The sequence below is a fragment of the Lepidochelys kempii genome, chromosome 7 (genome assembly GCF_965140285.1).
Source record: "Lepidochelys kempii isolate rLepKem1 chromosome 7, rLepKem1.hap1, whole genome shotgun sequence".
Taxonomy (NCBI): domain Eukaryota; kingdom Metazoa; phylum Chordata; order Testudines; family Cheloniidae; genus Lepidochelys; species Lepidochelys kempii.
Window position 1 is genome coordinate 83,612,327 of NC_136386.1, and position 17,614 is coordinate 83,629,940.

At 45.7% G+C, this 17,614-nt stretch overlaps 1 protein-coding gene across 10 annotated transcripts in view; it reads right to left on the reverse strand.

The window, feature by feature from the left end:
* Positions 1-15,873, reverse strand: part of CDH23 (cadherin related 23) — a 522,984-nt gene extending 507,111 nt beyond the window's left edge. For 2 of the 10 annotated variants that reach the window (XM_073353547.2, XM_073353544.2), the window contains exon 1: positions 4,090-4,716. In XM_073353547.2, coding sequence (XP_073209648.2) covers positions 4,090-4,177 — 88 coding nt within the window. In that variant the 5' untranslated portion in view covers positions 4,178-4,716. Of the gene's footprint in view, positions 1-4,089; positions 4,739-10,968; positions 11,788-15,790 lie in introns of those variants that run through there. The other 8 variants (XM_073353546.2, XM_073353545.2, XM_073353550.2 and 5 more) reach the window with 8 other exon arrangements.
* Between the last annotated feature and the right edge of the window lie 1,741 nt (positions 15,874-17,614).

A 17,614-nucleotide genomic window follows, 5' to 3' on the forward strand; every position in this document is an offset into this window, starting at 1 on the left:
CCCTCCACCCCGCTCCATAAGCTCCCTGTGGGTCACTCTCCTATCCCTCTCTATCCCTCAGGGACTTTCTGCGGCCCCTCCCCAGCATCTGTGCCTTCCCATTCACTCATCTGCCACTCTGTCTGCGCCATGTGCCTCCATGCCACTGTCCCTCACTCCCCCCACCATCCATCCCTGGGCTCTGCGTACACCCACAATTCCCCATAGCGCTCAAATTGTTTTACAAATGAGGTCAGTATCATCATCCCCTTTCACAGCTGGGGAAATGGAGGCACAACCGTGACTCCGATTTCAAGTCCCAGTCCAGTGTCCTACCCACTAGGTCACACAGACTTCAGCCTAATTTCTTCCCTATACTTAGCTGTGCCTAGCATTTTCCCTGCAGGACTTCTCTGTTCCAGACCCTACAGCCTTTCCTCTTATACCCTGGTGGGACCTAACAAGATCCACCTGCTAGTGTGACTCATCAGTAATTACGCTGAACTTTCATGCTGCTCTCCAGCAGCGATCATCAGAATGATTCAAAGAGGAGCCCTGAATGCTCATATATTGGCCGAGAATCTGCCACCCTGTGGCAGTGTATTTGTACATACACATATCCTGCACGGAAGCTTTCCAGGATGGGAAATTCTGGCTACTCACAACAATTTATTTTGCAACTTTCAAAGGCATCCCCAGAGGAGACTTGATTCAGAGGCAGCAGCTTCACTTTTTATGTACTGAATAAGAATGTCATCTTAGTTTCAAATGCACATGAGTCAGATCACTAATCGCTCAGGATTGTAGTCTGTAGGTTACTGGCCTGAGGTGCAGCACTGGAAGAGCAGCAGGGAGCTGCAGGCCAGGATTGCTGTGCATTGACAGCACTGTGTGGGGTGAATTTGCTCTGCGCTTGCCTAGAGCAGTGTTCCTCAACCTTTTCGATACCAGGGGCCAGCTTGCTGCCGTCCTAAACTGTGTCAGGGAGATCTCAGGGACTGGCACCAGACATCGAGAAACACTAGCCTGGAGTACATCTTTCTGTTGTTTCGGCCCAAACACTTAACATTTCCCCTCTCCCAGCAAAAAGAAAAGCCTCTTCTATTTTCCTTAAGTTGTGCTTTCCCCTGTGAAGAATTCTGGATGCAAAAGCTAAACACAGCAAGTTTAGTAAAAAAGCTTACTGATTTAAAAGCTGGACATTCACAAATATCAGAAATCAAGCTATATTTTAAAGCCCTTCCAAATTTCTGTTCCTCCCTGCCCACCCCAAATACCCAGACTCCATCTAAAATCCATTTCAGTATCCGTATATGAACCAGACACATGCAGATGATGCAGTGGGATGAACTCCACGGATTTCATCATTCTTTTCCATCTCTAACTACTCCAGTTCCAGTTTTGGTGTTTGCAATAAACAACCGGTGTGGCTATTGTCCATTCCCGCAACTGTGGAGCAGGGGGCTGAAAGGGCAAATCTCAAAAAAACCCCAAAGGGTGCTCCAGAAGCACAGGTCGCTCTAAGCAGTCTCAGCTGCAAAAGCTTTCGACCCTTTTTTCTCTTCATCCAAATCAAGAGAGTGTCCTTGCTGATTTTGCACAAAGCTCACTTAACTCCCAGGGAGAGACACTTTTCTGCTACAGACCTTTCCAAGGCCCACTAGCTGTTCAAGCTAATGAAACTGACACTTTGCCTGAGATAGTAGCACTGTGGGCACGCTGCGGCTAATCACCTGCTTGTTGAAACCTTTTAGAAATGTGGGTAGTAAGAGGAAGGGAAGAAGGGGCTACTTAGAACAGTCAGATCAAAACTTACACCTCATTTGCTCAAAGGAGGATAGATACAAAATGAAAAACAAAATACCTACTATGAAACAAACTATTTTGCAACTTATTAGATGTTCAGTAGTTAACAGCCACAACAAACACACACATGCAAATATTCCTGATCAGTTGCTGAGGTCCCATTAAGCTGTCCAGTCATTTTTTCCCCATGTTTCCTTTCCCGTCATTACAATTTACCAAGATTTATGTATAAAATATTATTTTTCCTTCCTCCTCAGCCTCATTCCTTCATTTATGATACTCTCAGGTGAGACTACAATTCACTTCTCAGAAGCGGTGGTGATGTCATACCCTCAGACTGTGATGAGGAATGGGGCAAATCAATGTGGATTAAAAACAGAACACCTGAAACTTCAGCCTTTGTTGAGATTTGAAGGCCATTGGGTAGCTTTTCACTACATTCCTGGCTCTGTCCTTCCAATCAAAAGAAAAGCTATTCTTGTTTCTGTTCAATTCTTCAGGTTCAAGAGGAGATTTTGATAGTCTGCATGAACGTCGGAGCCTTCGGGTGCTTGCCCAAGAGGAGTCTCAGATGCTGCGTTATTTCCATTGCCTTGTCTGATCAGCTTTGGACATCCAATAAGCAATGCAAAGGACTACCCAAGTCCTAACCCCATATACAATGGGTCCAGTATGAAACTTGGGATCATTTGTGTTTTTTAAAAAGAGGGACAGCCTTCTTCTTCACTTGTTCCAGACCCCTGGTCAGGAATTGGGAGAGGATCTGCACAAGATCATGTTACAACACCAGCCTCTGGATAATCAGAAAGGAAGGGGGGACGGGAGAAGAATAGAGAAAAACAAACACAAACACTAAGAGAGAAGTGGTGGTGTGGGGAGAGAGGAGAATTACCACTTCCTCAATCCTTTGCTTTAGCTGAGTCCCATCTCTTGTCTGCCCATTATATCTGGACTGTAGGTCCTTAGAGCAGGAATCTTGACCCTGTGTTTGAGAAGCCCCTAGCACGTGTTGGATGCTAAATAAACAAAAATGGGGAAATAAATACAGGTCATGGACCAGGATCCCATTGTGCTAGGTGCTGTACAAACATGTTTGAAGTTAAGCATGGGTCTGCATGTTTGCAAGGCCAGGGCCTAAACACACAAAGTAGCATTATTACAGTAGTTGCCACTAGTTCAGTGAAGGGAATTTTACAGGAGAAAAATTCCAGTGGCTGTTGTGAACAATTGGGGTCAGTTTGCCCAACAAGCATAAAAGGACATGTAATCAGAGAGCAGTGATGATGTCAAGACATATGTTGTCCCTGAACATATATGCTCATGACAATAGCAGCAGCAACAGCTGGGACTCTTTATGTTCTAAAGAAAGAGAAAGGCACAGCCACGGATCAAGCAAATCTTGTATCCTAAACTATTTAAATTTAAAAGGGATCTGTGTTTAAAGTCATCTGCCCAGAGGGCAGCCAATACATTTAAAAAACTTGACATATTAAATCAATTTTAAGATATACAGTTCTCAGGACTCCTTTGAGGCCATGGCTGGCCGGGGCGGGGGGGGCAATACACAAAACATCTGATTGCTTTTATTTTTTTAAAAAAGCAATATACATGAAGTGTAGTGTTGTGGAGCAATCTTACCCTTTAATGGGATTCCCATGAGCAGAAAGGTGGCCGAATACAAGCGGTGCCTTGGGTCCCTTGTTAACCAATTGAACACAGCTCTCCCCCAAATCATTCAGGGCTAGTGACATGTAGGGCAAATCCAACAAGCCCCACAGTTATTCTCAGAGCTGTGTGAGAACCAGAATTTCCATTTCATGGGAAATTCCATGTTTTTGAAATTTGTTTTAATTCCAAATAGGAATGAAACATCAAATTTTGACATTTCCCACAAAATGATTTTTTTGGGGGAAAAATCATTGAAAACAAACCATTTCATTACAATAAAAACATTTCATTTCAATGTTGTCTTTATTTTATATTATAATGGGTAACAACATTTAAAAATGAAAAAGTCATTTCAACTTTTTTTTTCCTTTTAATGGTTCCAGAATGGAATGTTCTGATACTTTTTTCTAAACAAAATTTCTTCTAAACCAACGCATTCCCACAGGCTGCCTCCCACATGCCCCCTTCTGTCCAGAGGTGACACTGCAGCATCTTGCCTCAGTTTCCCTCTCTCACAAGACTCCACCTCACAGTCCAATGGTAATTAAAACTCTCCCCTTCTGAGGTTTAATTTACTTAGTCCTTACACTCTTTCCCTCCAGGTCCCAGCCCCAGTTTAGTGCATCTCCCCCATACTTGAGTCAGGAGACCTCCAGTCCTCCTTCTCAGAGCTGGTTTCAGTTCCTTTCCTCCATGTAGGAGCTAGTCCTGCTCCCCACAGCATGCACCGACAGCTGTTTCCTCAGCCCAGCTGCAGCTTGTCAGGCTTCTGTCCTGTGTTGAACATCTGGTCCCACCTAGCTAGAGTCTCCTTGGCTTCTACTCTGGCCCCTTTTAAATCCCACACCCAACACAGGTGTAGTGGGGCAGGGATAATTAGATAGGGCTGCCTGACCCAAGGCCTCCTTAAAGGAGCAGGACACACTGTTACTTAGCAGAACATTTTGATTAGATGAATCAGCATTTTGTGACGGAAAAACGTTCCACTGGAAAATTTTCAGCCAGCTGTAGTTACTCATTACACTATGCTGCCTTCATAGCCTCCTTGTTACTGGGCAACATGTCAGGTGGGATCTGTTGGGAAGGAACAGAGCAAGTGACATCCTCTGCCAGAATAACTGAGGAACAGAGCAGATGACAGGGAGCTACGGGCCCTGACATTTCACCCCATTTTACACTAGGAGTGAAATCTAGGCTGCTCTCTGACACACATGATCTCTCAAGCTGTACCTGCAGCACTACTAGAGAGCAGGTCCTCCAAACCTCCCCATATCCTAATTTTGAGGACCCCAGATCCAAAGCGCCTTCTTCCCCTCAAATACAGTTATGGTTCCAGATCAGAAACAACTGATTTACATGGGCCTGAAAACTCATGAAATCTGCAGCATCGCTAAGGCGTGGTGAGGAGCACCAGCACCAGACAAATTGGAAGCAGATGGGGATAAGGGGAGAGATAAGAGGGATGTGAGAGAAAGAGAAAGGGATTCTCCTCTCCACTTAACTTGGGACTTCTCTGAAGAGTCTGAATCTGTCATTTTGCATTGAGAAATCTGTGTCTAACTACGTAACTGGAGAGTTTACATGGGATGCTGCGTTGTGCCAGAGAACCCAAGAGTTAGACGGGGAAATCCCCAGGCACTGCACACAGTTTGGAGTTCAGCTACAGTGTCCCTTCTTTATTGTTCAGCACCAGACTCCCAAGGAGTCTTGGTAGAGCTAATTAATGCAATGGCCTTTACCCATCTCTGGGCTCTCGTCCCTCAGTATCCACAGAGCAAACTCTAAGTTGCTGTTTTTTCCTCTGATAGCTCAGTTGTTAATCTAACACAGGCCTTAAATTGTTTCACGTCTCTTAGTTCGTCTCATCAACCAGGCTGCCTCAGCCCACTACCTTCTTGCTTCATATTTAGGAAGAATAAAAAACTTACACTGTCAAGAATTCTGGTTATTTTTTAATTGAATGTTAATAACTAAACTGTTTTTCCTCAGCCATGTTTAAAATGGCAATTAAGCACGCTCTACTAATTATTTGTATTACGGTAGCACCTAGGACCCCTTGACATGGACCTGGACCCCATTGTGCTGGGTGCTGTACAAACACAGGGCAAAGAGACAAAGAGCCCCCATGAGTTTACCATCTAAATTAGGCCTGAACTCCACTGTACCCAAATGGGAGGGTAACACATTTTGACTGGCCAGCATGAACAGGGACCAAATTGTGTTACAAGAGTTTGTCAAAACAATGCTCTTGAGACTAGAGGACACTCTAACAAAAGCTCCTACCCGGGTCCCCATCCGACTAAGAACAAACTAACCAAATAGTGAGAGCCACTGTTCTTATATAATTTGGGGCCATCCACACTGGCCAGACATATCACGCTGGTCAGAAAAGGATTTGTTTTCCACTGAAGGACTTCAGTGAAAGATTATTTTTGTTTGTTTTGGTCCTTTGTTTGTTTGTTTCTAATTTAAAAAAAAAACAACCTGAAAACCCAATAATTTTTGATAAACTCATCTGTAAAAAATTGCTTTGTTAAAAAAGCCATTTTCCATTTCAATGTTGTATTTTATTCATTTTAAGATACCCCCAACTCTTGTTAGCTATAAAGCAGTTCTGCCTGGTTATAATTTTTCTAAACTGTTCTTAGGAACCACTGCAGATGAGGTCTAATTCAAACCCTTGCTCCTGTGGTACATTCACATTCCTGACCCTTACTCTTTTTTGGACGTTCAGCCTTCTTCCTTTTTTTACTAGCAGCCTTTCCCTGCTTCCTGCCTGGCATCCAAAATCAAAACCAGGAGTCATTTGGCCTTTGATTTGCAAAGTCGTGGATGCAAGAAAATTTACATGACAACAACATTTGTCAAAATCAAAACCACTGTGTCATTTCTTCTGTAATCACTATGCATCCTCCCCTTCAACTTGGTCTCTGTCATCTACTCAAGTGGCAGCCTTGCTCACCTCAATTCTCACTCCAGAAGAAACGTGCACTCCCAATAGCAAATATATGGCAGCAAATATATATGTAAAAAACACAATGTTAAGTAATAAGAAATGCAAACACATACTCCAGCAATCAGAGCAGCTGATTTCTTGGCATGCAGAGCAGTTCTCACACTGACATTTCCACTAAGTTATTGCTCTTGTACTTCCTAAGCATCCCTTCCACTCACCAATATGTCACTGTTGCTCAGTGGTGGCCCAGGCAGCTTGCTGCAGCCTTGGGACAGGTGTGTTCTTCCTAGTCTCTGTCCCTTTCCTGAAGACTTTCACTAAGCAGGTATTACTGGAACTGGGCATATCAATCACTAGATATGCCAGATTCTAGACTGTCCTCTTCCTCATGCACATTCCAGATACTTCAGTTTGCCTTCTCGTATTTCACAGCTGACTATTATGGGCCTGATTCGCCAGTCTCTCTGCACCTAGTATAGCCATTTACAACTGTGCAAAGTGGGTGTAAGACTCTCCCAAATCAGAATTTGGTTCTCATACCGGCAGTAGTGTTTTACACCCGCATGGCACAGGAAGGATTGAGGGTGGCACTTACCCTGTCTCACTAGGACAGACTTCTTTACTTAGCCTTTATCATTATAATGAAAATCCCCAGGAAAAGCTCACAGTTAAAAATAAAAATCTATAGCTATGTCTTTTGGCACCCAACCAGGGATCCTGAGTCCTGGGAAAACACTGGCCTTTATAGGACCTCCGTTTCAGTGAATCAACTATCTGATGTCTTTCTAAAGGAGAAAAGAAGTTGTCTCATGCAACAGTAACAATAGATTGATGGTTCCATTACTACCACTGCCTGAGGGCAGTACTCCTTTCCTTTTCCTTTTCTACACTGCAATTTAAAACTTCTCCAGGTGCTTTAATGGCTTCATCTTTGTCATGGTGATCTCAAGGCAAGAAGAAATACTCTTCTTTGTCTTGTGATCATTTTGGTCTTCCTGAATTTTTCATGTGATGGTACAGCTATGCTGGGTGCGTCTACAAATAATGATAGCTCCACTTCAGTAAGACCCTGTGGCACGAAGCAGCTCTTCGTGGAAACTCCGCTCCTGGCAGAGAACACCACATTAAAGAGGTGATTATGAGCCCTCAGAACTGGAATACCCTCCAAGAGTCTACATACCACACAGCTTTCAAACAGGTCTCCATTCAGATATCCTTTCATGGCTGACCTCTTGCCAGACCCTGCTTCTCTCTCAAATATTAATTATTATTAGTAAGTACTTATGTTATGGTAGTGCCCACAGATTCAGAGGAGGAGCAAGACCCCATTGTGCTGCACAAACAAAGAAGAGATAATCCCCGTCCTGGAGAATTTACAGTCTAAAGATACAAACAAGCAAAGGATGGAGGATGTGGATACAACATATAAGCAAAAATAGAATCATAGACATTTTGAACTGAAAGGAATTTTGAGAGGTCCAGCCCCCTGCCCTGAGGCAGGACTAAGTACATTTGGATCATCCCTGACAGTTGTTTGTCTAACCTGTTCTTTAAAAACTCCAAATGATGGGGATTCCACAGCCTCGTTTGGAAGTCTATTCCAGAACTTAATTATCCTTATAGTTAGAAAGTTTTTTCCAACTATCTAACCACAATCTACCTCACTGTAGATTAAACCCATTACTTCTTGTCCTATCTTCAGTGGACGCAGAGAACAATCAATCACTGTCTTCTTTATAAACAGCCGTTAACATATTTGAAGACTGCTATCAGGTTCCCCCTCCACTCCCCCCATCCATAGCCTTCTTTTCTCAAGACTAAACATGCCCAGTTCTTTTTAAATCTTTCCTCATGGTCAGGTTTTCTAAATCTTTTATCGTTTTTGTCGCTCTCCTCTGGACTCTCTCCACTTTGTCGATATCTTTCTTAAAGTGTGGCTTCCAGAACTGGACACAGTACTCCAGCCATGGCTTCACCAGTGCCAAATAGAGCAGGACAGTTCCTGCCTGTCTTATAGATGACACACTTGTTAATACACCCCAGAATGATATTAGCCTTTTTCGCAACTGCATCACATTGTTGGCTGATATTCAGTGTGTGAACCGCTATACTGCAGTACTGCTACCTAGCCACTTATTCCCTATTTCGTAGTTGTGCATTTTTCTCCCCTTCTTAATTGTAGTACTTTGCAATTTTCTTTATTGAATTTCATCTTGTTGGTTTCAGACCATTTCTCCAGTCTGTCAAGATAATTTTGAATTCTAATCCTGTCCTCCACAGAGCTTGCAACCCTCCCATTTGGGACTTATCTGCAAATTTTAAGGACACTTTATATTCCATTATCCAAGCCATTAATGAAAATATTGACTAGTAGTTTTCACTGGACAGACCCATGGGGACCCCATTAGATACAGCCTCCCAGTCTGAAAGTGAATCATTGATAAATATTTTTTGAGTATGCTCTTTCAACCAGTTATGCACCCAGCTTTGGGTAATTTCACTAGTTTGCATACTTATGAGAATGTTAAGAGAATGTCATATGGGATGGTGTCAAAAGCCTTACTAAAATAAAGATATACCACGACTGTGGCTTCCCTACTATGCGTAGGCTGTCAACCCTGTCAAATAAGGAAAGTAGGTTGGTTTGGCATGACTTATTCTTAATAAATCCATGTTGGCTATTACTTATTACCCTACTGTGCTCACAAATTGATCGTTTCTATTTTGATTTGTTAGTATGTTAACCTATTAATTCAAATTCACTCCCCCCACTCAAAAAAAAATACTCCAAACAAACAGGAACCATCCAAGGTCCTGATCCTGTCATGAGTTCCATGCAGGCAGAAGGCCACTTCGTGGTTCTCATTGCAGAATCAGGGCCCAAATGTATACACAATGAGAGCCTCTCTCTTGGTCCTCGTCCATCTTCGTTTTTATCTTTGCCCTCCATTGTCCAGCTTAGATTGTCCTCAGGACAGAGTCTGTCTGTAAATCATCATGCACCCCTCAGGCACTATAGAAATAATAAATATTAACCTTTTTGTACAGGAGAAATTGACACGGGAACTAGTGGTAGGTTAAGCAATAAAATCCAGTTACCAAACTAGCCTTGCAAAGAGCCTTCCCTCCGTATGGCTTATTCTTTTTTTAAACAGACCCGCTCGCGCGATCTGGCGGGGTCACCCACTGGTTTGCGCTAGGGGAAGAGTGATGCCGGTTTGATGCCGCTCCTACACGCAGCGCCCCATTAGCACCCCCGAGCTGAAGAAAGGGACCCGAACCACCCCCTGCGTCCAACACACGCACGCCAGGACACAGACGAGCCTGCAACAGGTAGCCACCCCTACAGCTAGTTCAAGCGCAGGACAGGCAGCAAGGCGCTACGGGATCCCTGGTCTGTAAGTCGAGGCTTCCCCGTGTGGTGTTTGGAGGCCGAGCCGCCGGGACTGAACGTGCCCCCAAGCTGCCCGCGGTGCGAGCGAACCCCGCCCGCCCGGCGAGGGGCTGTGCAGCGCCGGGCCCCGGGGACACTCCGCTCGGCCAGCTGACAGCGCATGGCTCGCCCCCTTCCCCTGCCCTGCGGCTCGCCGGTTCAGCTCGTCAGAGCCGGGAGCCCAGCGGAGCGGGCAAAGATTTCCCCTGCTCTGGCACGGCGGGAAACCGAGGCGCTGGCCAGAGACACCCCGTGTGTGGACAGACAGGCGGTGTCTGTGCTGTGATCCCTCGCCAGAGCGGGGGTGTTACTACGCACAGCCTCTGCATTGCCAACGTTGTGAATGAACCCGGCACCTGAAGAGCGATGCGCATCCATGGCACCATATACACAAGATTCAGCTTGTCCTTGGGGGGAAGCGGGTTTCTTCTGCCCATTGCCTAGAAGGACCGCATGCATAAGGGGGGGAGGGAGGAGGAATGCCAGGCCCTCTAATCCCTATCCAAACTCATGCAGCTCTCCGGCGTGGCACCAGACTGGCACACCCCGCACGCCGCGATATCGATCATGCCCATAGCGATAGCTGCATTTGGAAGGTAGCTACAAGTTGTCAGAAACTTACAACCATTGAGGGATGCCCCATCTCAGCATACTGCCGGGGCACCAGGGCACCGGAAGGGCTGTGGGGGGGGGGGCGGTTAACATATTTTTAAATGATCACAGGCACAGAAATTAAATAGGGGCAACCCCTCCGGAAATTGCCCCGGGGCAATTTGACAGGGAGAATTAAAAAAAAAAAAAGTTTCCTCGCAAAACAGAAGAGAAACGAGATGGGGGCGGGGGAGACAGTGGGGAATTAGTTTAGATTGTTGCTTTCACTGTGTATTTAAAATATTGATCTTCCAAGCTAGGCTGGCTGCCTCCCTCCCACCCCGCACCAAAACACAGCGCAACACAAAGACACGAAATGAGGGGGTTTGTCTCTTCACAGAACGGCTGAGGGATGCGATCCAGAGAAACTGGCTGCGCGGTAACAAGTGTTTCTCCGGCTGCTCCGGATTAGACATGATCACACCGACAGCCACCGAGTGGAGGACGAGACAGAGGCTGTAAAACTTTGCCTTACCTGACGCCCGGGAGCGCACCGCGTCTAGGGACCGCTTGCTCTGTAGCGACGCGGGAGGAGGCTCACTCTGCCCCTTCGGGGGCTACAAGGGTGGAAATTCTTCCCTCCTCCGGGCTAACGAGTCCCTTGCAAAGGATGGAAAGTTCAGGGCCGGCAGGGAGAGAACCGTCATCAACTCCAGCTCGGAGCCCTTCCCCGCCACTTCCAGCCCGTTTCCATTGCCCACCAACGACAGCGTCTCCGCTGCGCGTACGGAACGTTCACACGGCTTGATTCGGAGCAAGCCAAGCCGCGGCAGAGCGATGCCCTCACAGCCCAACGCACCCTGGAGGAGTCCTGCTGTAGCCCAGCCCCTCGCTGACTGCTCCGTCCGAGGCCATGGCGTCCGTGGGCAACTTTAGCTTCTTTCTCTCCCCCTTAGGTCCGTTTACACTGCTTCCCTCTGCGAAAGCCGCGGAGCAGAGGGCGGGGGTGCTGCGGGGGCAGCGCCATCAGGGACTCCCGGGGATTCGACCGCACCCCGGCTCTGGAAACAATAGGAGTAAACTGAGCCCCTCGGATGCAAACGAGAGAGGGGGTGGGGGGCGAATGAGTGCAGGCAGCGCAGCTGCTGCTGATCCCTTTGCAAGGAGGCAGCGCCTCAGTGCCAGGCAATGAATATTTCAGCGCGCGTTAAACTGCCCTCCGCTGATGTCATGGTAGTTGCTGCTTTGGTGACTCTACAAATCCCCCAGAGAGGAAGCCGAGCGGAGCGCAGAAACCAGACTCAGGTGCAGCGGCGGCGGCGGCTGCTGTTTGCCAGTGAGTTCCCCGCCTCTCCGAGCCTCCCCTCGCAAGGAGAAGGACGCAGCGCGGGCTGTCTCCCCTCTCACTCACTCACTGGGCGGCGGCGGCTTTTTACCTGCCCAGGGAGCAGGAATGGAGCTATTTAAATAAGGCTGCTCGCTGTAAAGCGACCGTCCCTTCCTCGAGCCCCTGGCCGCTCTGGGAGTTTGCAGGACGACGGAGGCAGCTGGCAGAGCAAAGCCCTGAGACTAACCCAGGTACCCAAGGGGCAGGTGCGGATCCCTCCAGAGGCCGGGGTAAAGCCAGAGCAACGCCATCAGTGCCACGCGGGCTACTCCGGGTTTACACGGCTGTAAGGGGGAGCAGGCTCTGGCCCAAAGCACCTGGCCATACGTGCAGTTGGTAAACGGGGCTGAAGAATCCCCCTAACATGTCTTGGGAGAAGTAAAGAGACAAGCTGCCGCTGCCTTTCTGGTGGGGTTCAAAGTTCACATTTTAGCGGGGAGGGGAGCTACATGTATGAAATTCAACCTTGCCTCGCATCAACCTCTATTCTCAGCCGTACTCCGCTTCTCTTCAGTGTGACCCCCCTTCCCGCTAGAACACTTTAGTCACTCTGGTGTCTGAAGAGTACAAGCAAAATTTCCCCAGGTCTTGGATATTTTTTTTTAAGCCCTATACACTGATTTTAAAAAAAACATCAGCTTCTAGAGTCATTTCCTATTTCCTTGGCTCCTTCTCCCTCAATCAGCTGTCTCCATTAAACTACCATGTTTGAATAGAAATTTGGTTTTTCAATTATGGAGGCTGGAAAATGTAAAGCATCCAACATTTTTTTTAAAAAAAATAATTAGGGTTGGCCTCTGGCTGAGAGCTCAGCATTTAAAACAAAAACCGCCTAGAAAAGGGCTAGGTTTTGTTAGCAGCATAAACTGCATTGGAAAACAATTATCTCTAACACTCCACCACTCTTCTTTCTATAATTCTAAACTAGTCATTGTGCATGAAGGTAAAGTTGGTCTTGGCCTTTATACTATTATCTATTTATAAGCCCTGCTCCAACCATAATATTAAAAGCAAATGAAAGTGGGCATAGAATGACTTGGATTATTGGGACTGACATGAATCAGAGATGAACATGAAATAGAAGATCCTGGCATGGATTGGCATCACTTAGCATACAGTGGCATGCAGTTGGAATGTTGCAAGAGTACAGTTCACCTCCTCCTTGCTCTCTGGTGCCTGAGGTTCTGGCTTCTATAGGCAATGCCTCCCCCCTTTGTGACAGGCTGTTATTTCTATCTGGCCTGTTACTGGCACTTTGAGTTTGGCATCTGACTTCCACTAAGGAAGAGGGCAGTTAAATCTTCTCTGCACCTGTTTTGCTCCATGAATGCCACAAAGACAGTTATTTCCAGTAACTCTCAATACAAGTAATGGAGAGAGATTTAGTTTTACATTTAATGACAAGTTACTCCCTTAATGATGCTAAATTGCATCCACTAAACATGGCTTGTCTGAGGACTAGCCAAATATACAGTAAAACCATCTCAATCAATGTGTTTTCTTGCATGTTGGCAGAGCGAGGATACAATGTGACAACAGGATTTTCAGTCTGCTTGCACATAGGACCAAATTTAAATCACACAAGCAAAAGCAACAGGTGACTAAAGGGACTCAAGCTGGAAGGAGCATTTCCGGATGCAATTAATGCAGCCGTGGACTCATTTGTTTCCCATGGTAAGGTCTCTAATCACTTAAGTGCAACCTTCCCCACTCCATGCTGACAATACACTTCCATCCTAATGCACAACAGCTAGGCCTGCTATTAACTCTTTGTTGCCTCTTTTATTCCAGTACTGAATTCTCACACCTTGAAGCTCTACTAACACACTTCAGTCTGAACCTTTAATGTCCTCACTGCACTAGCCCCGAGTTTCTTTTCAGTAGAGACTGTCAACTCAATCCCTTTGACCCCACACTTGGGCTCATGAGAGGCTCAAGAATCATGGAAGCAAACCTGGAATAGCATAGCCTTTTAGTTAAATTCAGAAGAATTCTAACTTTCCTTTCTTAAAAAGGATGTCCTAATTTTTCAAAAGTGAATAGTGATTTTGGGGGGCCCAGCTTGAAGACAACTGATTTTCACAAAGCAATGAGCACCAACCCACCTTTCAGGTGTCTCAAGTGGAGCACCCAATAAACCCTAGTAATTTTTGTAAATCTACATCGGTATTCAGCTTTATACTGTTACAGAATTCTTCCTGGATGCTTTGTTACTCAAACACACCCTCACCCTTTAAGAACATCTTTGGATGAGTGACTCATACAGATGATTGAAGTCGGTCTGGTAGCATTGATTAATCCTAGGACTCTCCTGAACATCTGTGGACAATTATATCATTACCAAACTATGTGGTGTTTATTGATTTGGAGTGGACAAATAGCTACTGTGGTCTAAACTGATGTGAGTAAATAATTTTGCCTGTAAGCAATTTGAACTGAAGGTGAAAGGTTAGACTAGAGCCTTCATTTGCTACAACATGGAGATCTTTTTAATTAAGCATTTTGAATAATCATGCTTTTCAAAAGCACAAAATAATGGTGCATCTGACTAGAAGTAATCAACTATTTACTCTCTGACATCCACAAGCCAGTTTGATTTTGGCAATCTGCATATCACAAAGCCCCCCGAGAACTGTAAATGAAGTAAGAGTTTGCTTGACACCAACAACCATTCAAACAGGTCTGGTATAAAATATCAAAGGTGATTCACTTAGATAATCTCTAACTGTGCAGTCTAGCCTTCACAGTGCATGTGTGAAATACCTGCTCCAGTAGGGAAACCACACAAGCCATTGTTTACAATGGCCTCAGGTTAACCTGCTTCTCTGCTGTGATGCAGCTTTTGGCTCCACAGGTTCTTGAAGGCTCAGACTCTGTGGCCAGTGTTATTAGTTCAAGTGAAGGAGAAGTGAACAGGGGAGCCTATATATAACCTTCCATTTTCAGACTCCTTCTGAGTCCAGTGTTGTACCTTAGAGCAAGCCACACTGTAAATCTAAGCTTCTCTCTGTTGCCAGACCTGTTAGACCTTGAATTACAAAACCAGCATTATAAAACACCCTCACAAGAGCAGTTGTCTGCAGCAAGAAAGTTCCTCTTTGCACCAATGGTAAGGAGTGGTGACAGGGTTGGACAAGACTTCCTGGCTCATCCCATCCAGTTTCCTTCCTCCCTCGTGATCTTCCCCTACAGTGATAACTATACAATCATCTAATCCATTTTAATGGGCAAAACAAACACCATTGATCTAGCCCCAATCAGTGGTTTCAGTGTTTAAATACTTACAGTATCACACTGGGGAAACTCTATACCTTGGGGAGATGGATTACCTCTGCTGATGGGACAGCCCCTCCCATTGCTGTAGCAAGTAGCTACACTGAAGCACCACTGTAGTGTTTCAAGTGTAGACTAGGCCTAAAAGCGGCTATAGGAGCACTGGGCAAGCTGAATGGGATGGAGATTGTCCCCTCTTCTCTTAGATATGGGGAAAGTAAAGGGTATTTGTATTATTCACCCCTCCCCCATCAACCTTCTTTGTGCTTGGCTTGGAGCACAAATGTAGCGTTGGAGGCAGTAGTAGTCGTCACTCCCTTGGTAGAAGGAGATGTACTGCAACAGCAGATTATAACCATGCACTGCAGGGAGGAGCAGGAGATTTGTCATAGGGAGAACTGCCCATCTTGGATTGGAGTAATGTTATGATGTTCATGCGTCATTTAGTGTTCAGCAGGTGGAAGAGTCCCTTACTCCAGAAGTGATGCTGCTGACAAGTGGTCACTCAAAGCCTGCACTAGGATTGGACCAAGAGAGAAGCATCTGCTTGCCCTTAATGTTGGAAGGTGGAGACTCTGCTTGTGAAAGGGGCCGGGCATGCACAGAACCAGGGAGGAGTTTAATTCACTTGGAATAAACAGAAATGCCCACTAATAATGAATATAGTGAGGTTCTTTTAGGCCTCGCTGATACTTACTTTAATATACATAAACTGCATGCTGGATTGTGTCTCTCTCCTGCACCCTTCACATGTTGCTTGTTCTCTTAGGTTAGGAGCTCTTTGGGGCAGGAGTGGTCCAGCCCTTAACACGAGGTAAGTGCTGCTGGAATATACAAATAAACAGTACAGATAGATTTCAGTCACATCAATAGAACACAGACAAATAATTAAAGTAGAGAACAGCAAGAGACAAAATAATCAAGAAAAAAAATGCACACAAAGCTATTTGCAGACCAGGCTCAGGATTGGCCATTTGCAGTCATTCTGACTTCACACAGATGATGGCTCACTTAATGACTCGCCATGATAAATTCAGGCCAGTGTTTCTATTTAAAGTGCAGCTCTCTCACACTTAAGAATCATTGTCCTATTCCTCTCGTTCGTATTCTACAGCACCACAGAGCACCATTCACCATATAACCTTGACTGGCTTGTTTCAGGTCATATACACACCAGTTTGCAGAGCTGTGGTCTGTTTAAGCCAGCCAGCAGGTCTTTCTTTTCTTTTTTTTTTTTTTTAAACTATCCTCCAAAGTCAGTGGTTCCCAAACTTTCTCCTAAGGTGACCCGCCAACTGCATTTTGTTGTGACCCATGCAGGGTACAATTTGAGGGAGGGTGCATCTCCGAGGCAGTGTCGTCCTTCTCCACCAGTGGCCTCTTCCTTGCCCCATCAAAAGGCCATCAACCACCTGCAGCAGCACCCTCCACCCTGGCATCGCAACCCGAATCCCAGCCAGCTGTGGTGGGGAGGCCCGAGGAGAAGGGGTATTGGATAGCAAGCCCACCCATACTCACAGTGCAGTGACAGAGGGACTGAGCCCAGATCCCTGCTCTGCGCATTCCGACCAGGCGTACAGAGTCACGGTGCCAATTAAGTTTGGCACCAGATCACAGCACCACTCATTCAAAATTGGCCAGGCTGCCCCTCCATGACGATGTGGTAATGTGACCCCATGCACAGGTTGCAGTGGCTGGGTTAGGGAGTCTGGCCCAGGCCTGTGAGATGGGTGCTGCTGCTGTGGGGTGAGTGCAGGGCAGGTTTGCTCTCCAACTTCCCCCAAGGCTTCTCCTCCACACTGGCCAACAATCCATCTAGAAACTTCCCACAACCCAGTGGTGGATTGCGACCCACCGTTTGGGAAACACTATCCTAAGGAACTCCACAATACTGTGGTATGACTAAATATTGCATCATATGCACAGCTCCTTTACCTTGTTTTTCTGCAACTCTTCTTTTGCTAAACAGCCTAACATTGGGATTTTGTTAAAAATGCATTGCTATGTATAAAAGCATATTCAGACCAACTATATCTCCAGACTCCATCACTGTAACCAAGGTGATTGTATGGGCCCAAGTTGAAATAGTTATCCATGGTTCAGATCCCACCATGAACCCTAAATTAATTCTTCATATTGTCTGAGGAAAATGGGGGGGAGAGGAATTTTGGCATTATTCTTGCAAATCAGACTGATTTGCTTTGTTGATGTTCATGAGCTCTGGTTTGAAGAAAACAAAGGTGTTGTGAATGTTATAATGAAAAAATGTCCACCAGAATATTTGTGGAGGATGTGCCATCATGGCCATTTTGAAAAATTCTTTATTATTGGCATGAGAGAGACACTGAAATTATGGAATATTTGTAAAAAAATTTGCAAATAAAAAAAGAAGAGATGCCATCTGGTCGTGTCATTCAAACAGGGAACAGAAACTATACCATGAAACTTAGGTGACCAGTCTTACAGTGCAAATAAGCAAAGCAGCGAGCACAAGCTACAGCCAAGGGTACAGGGGGATATA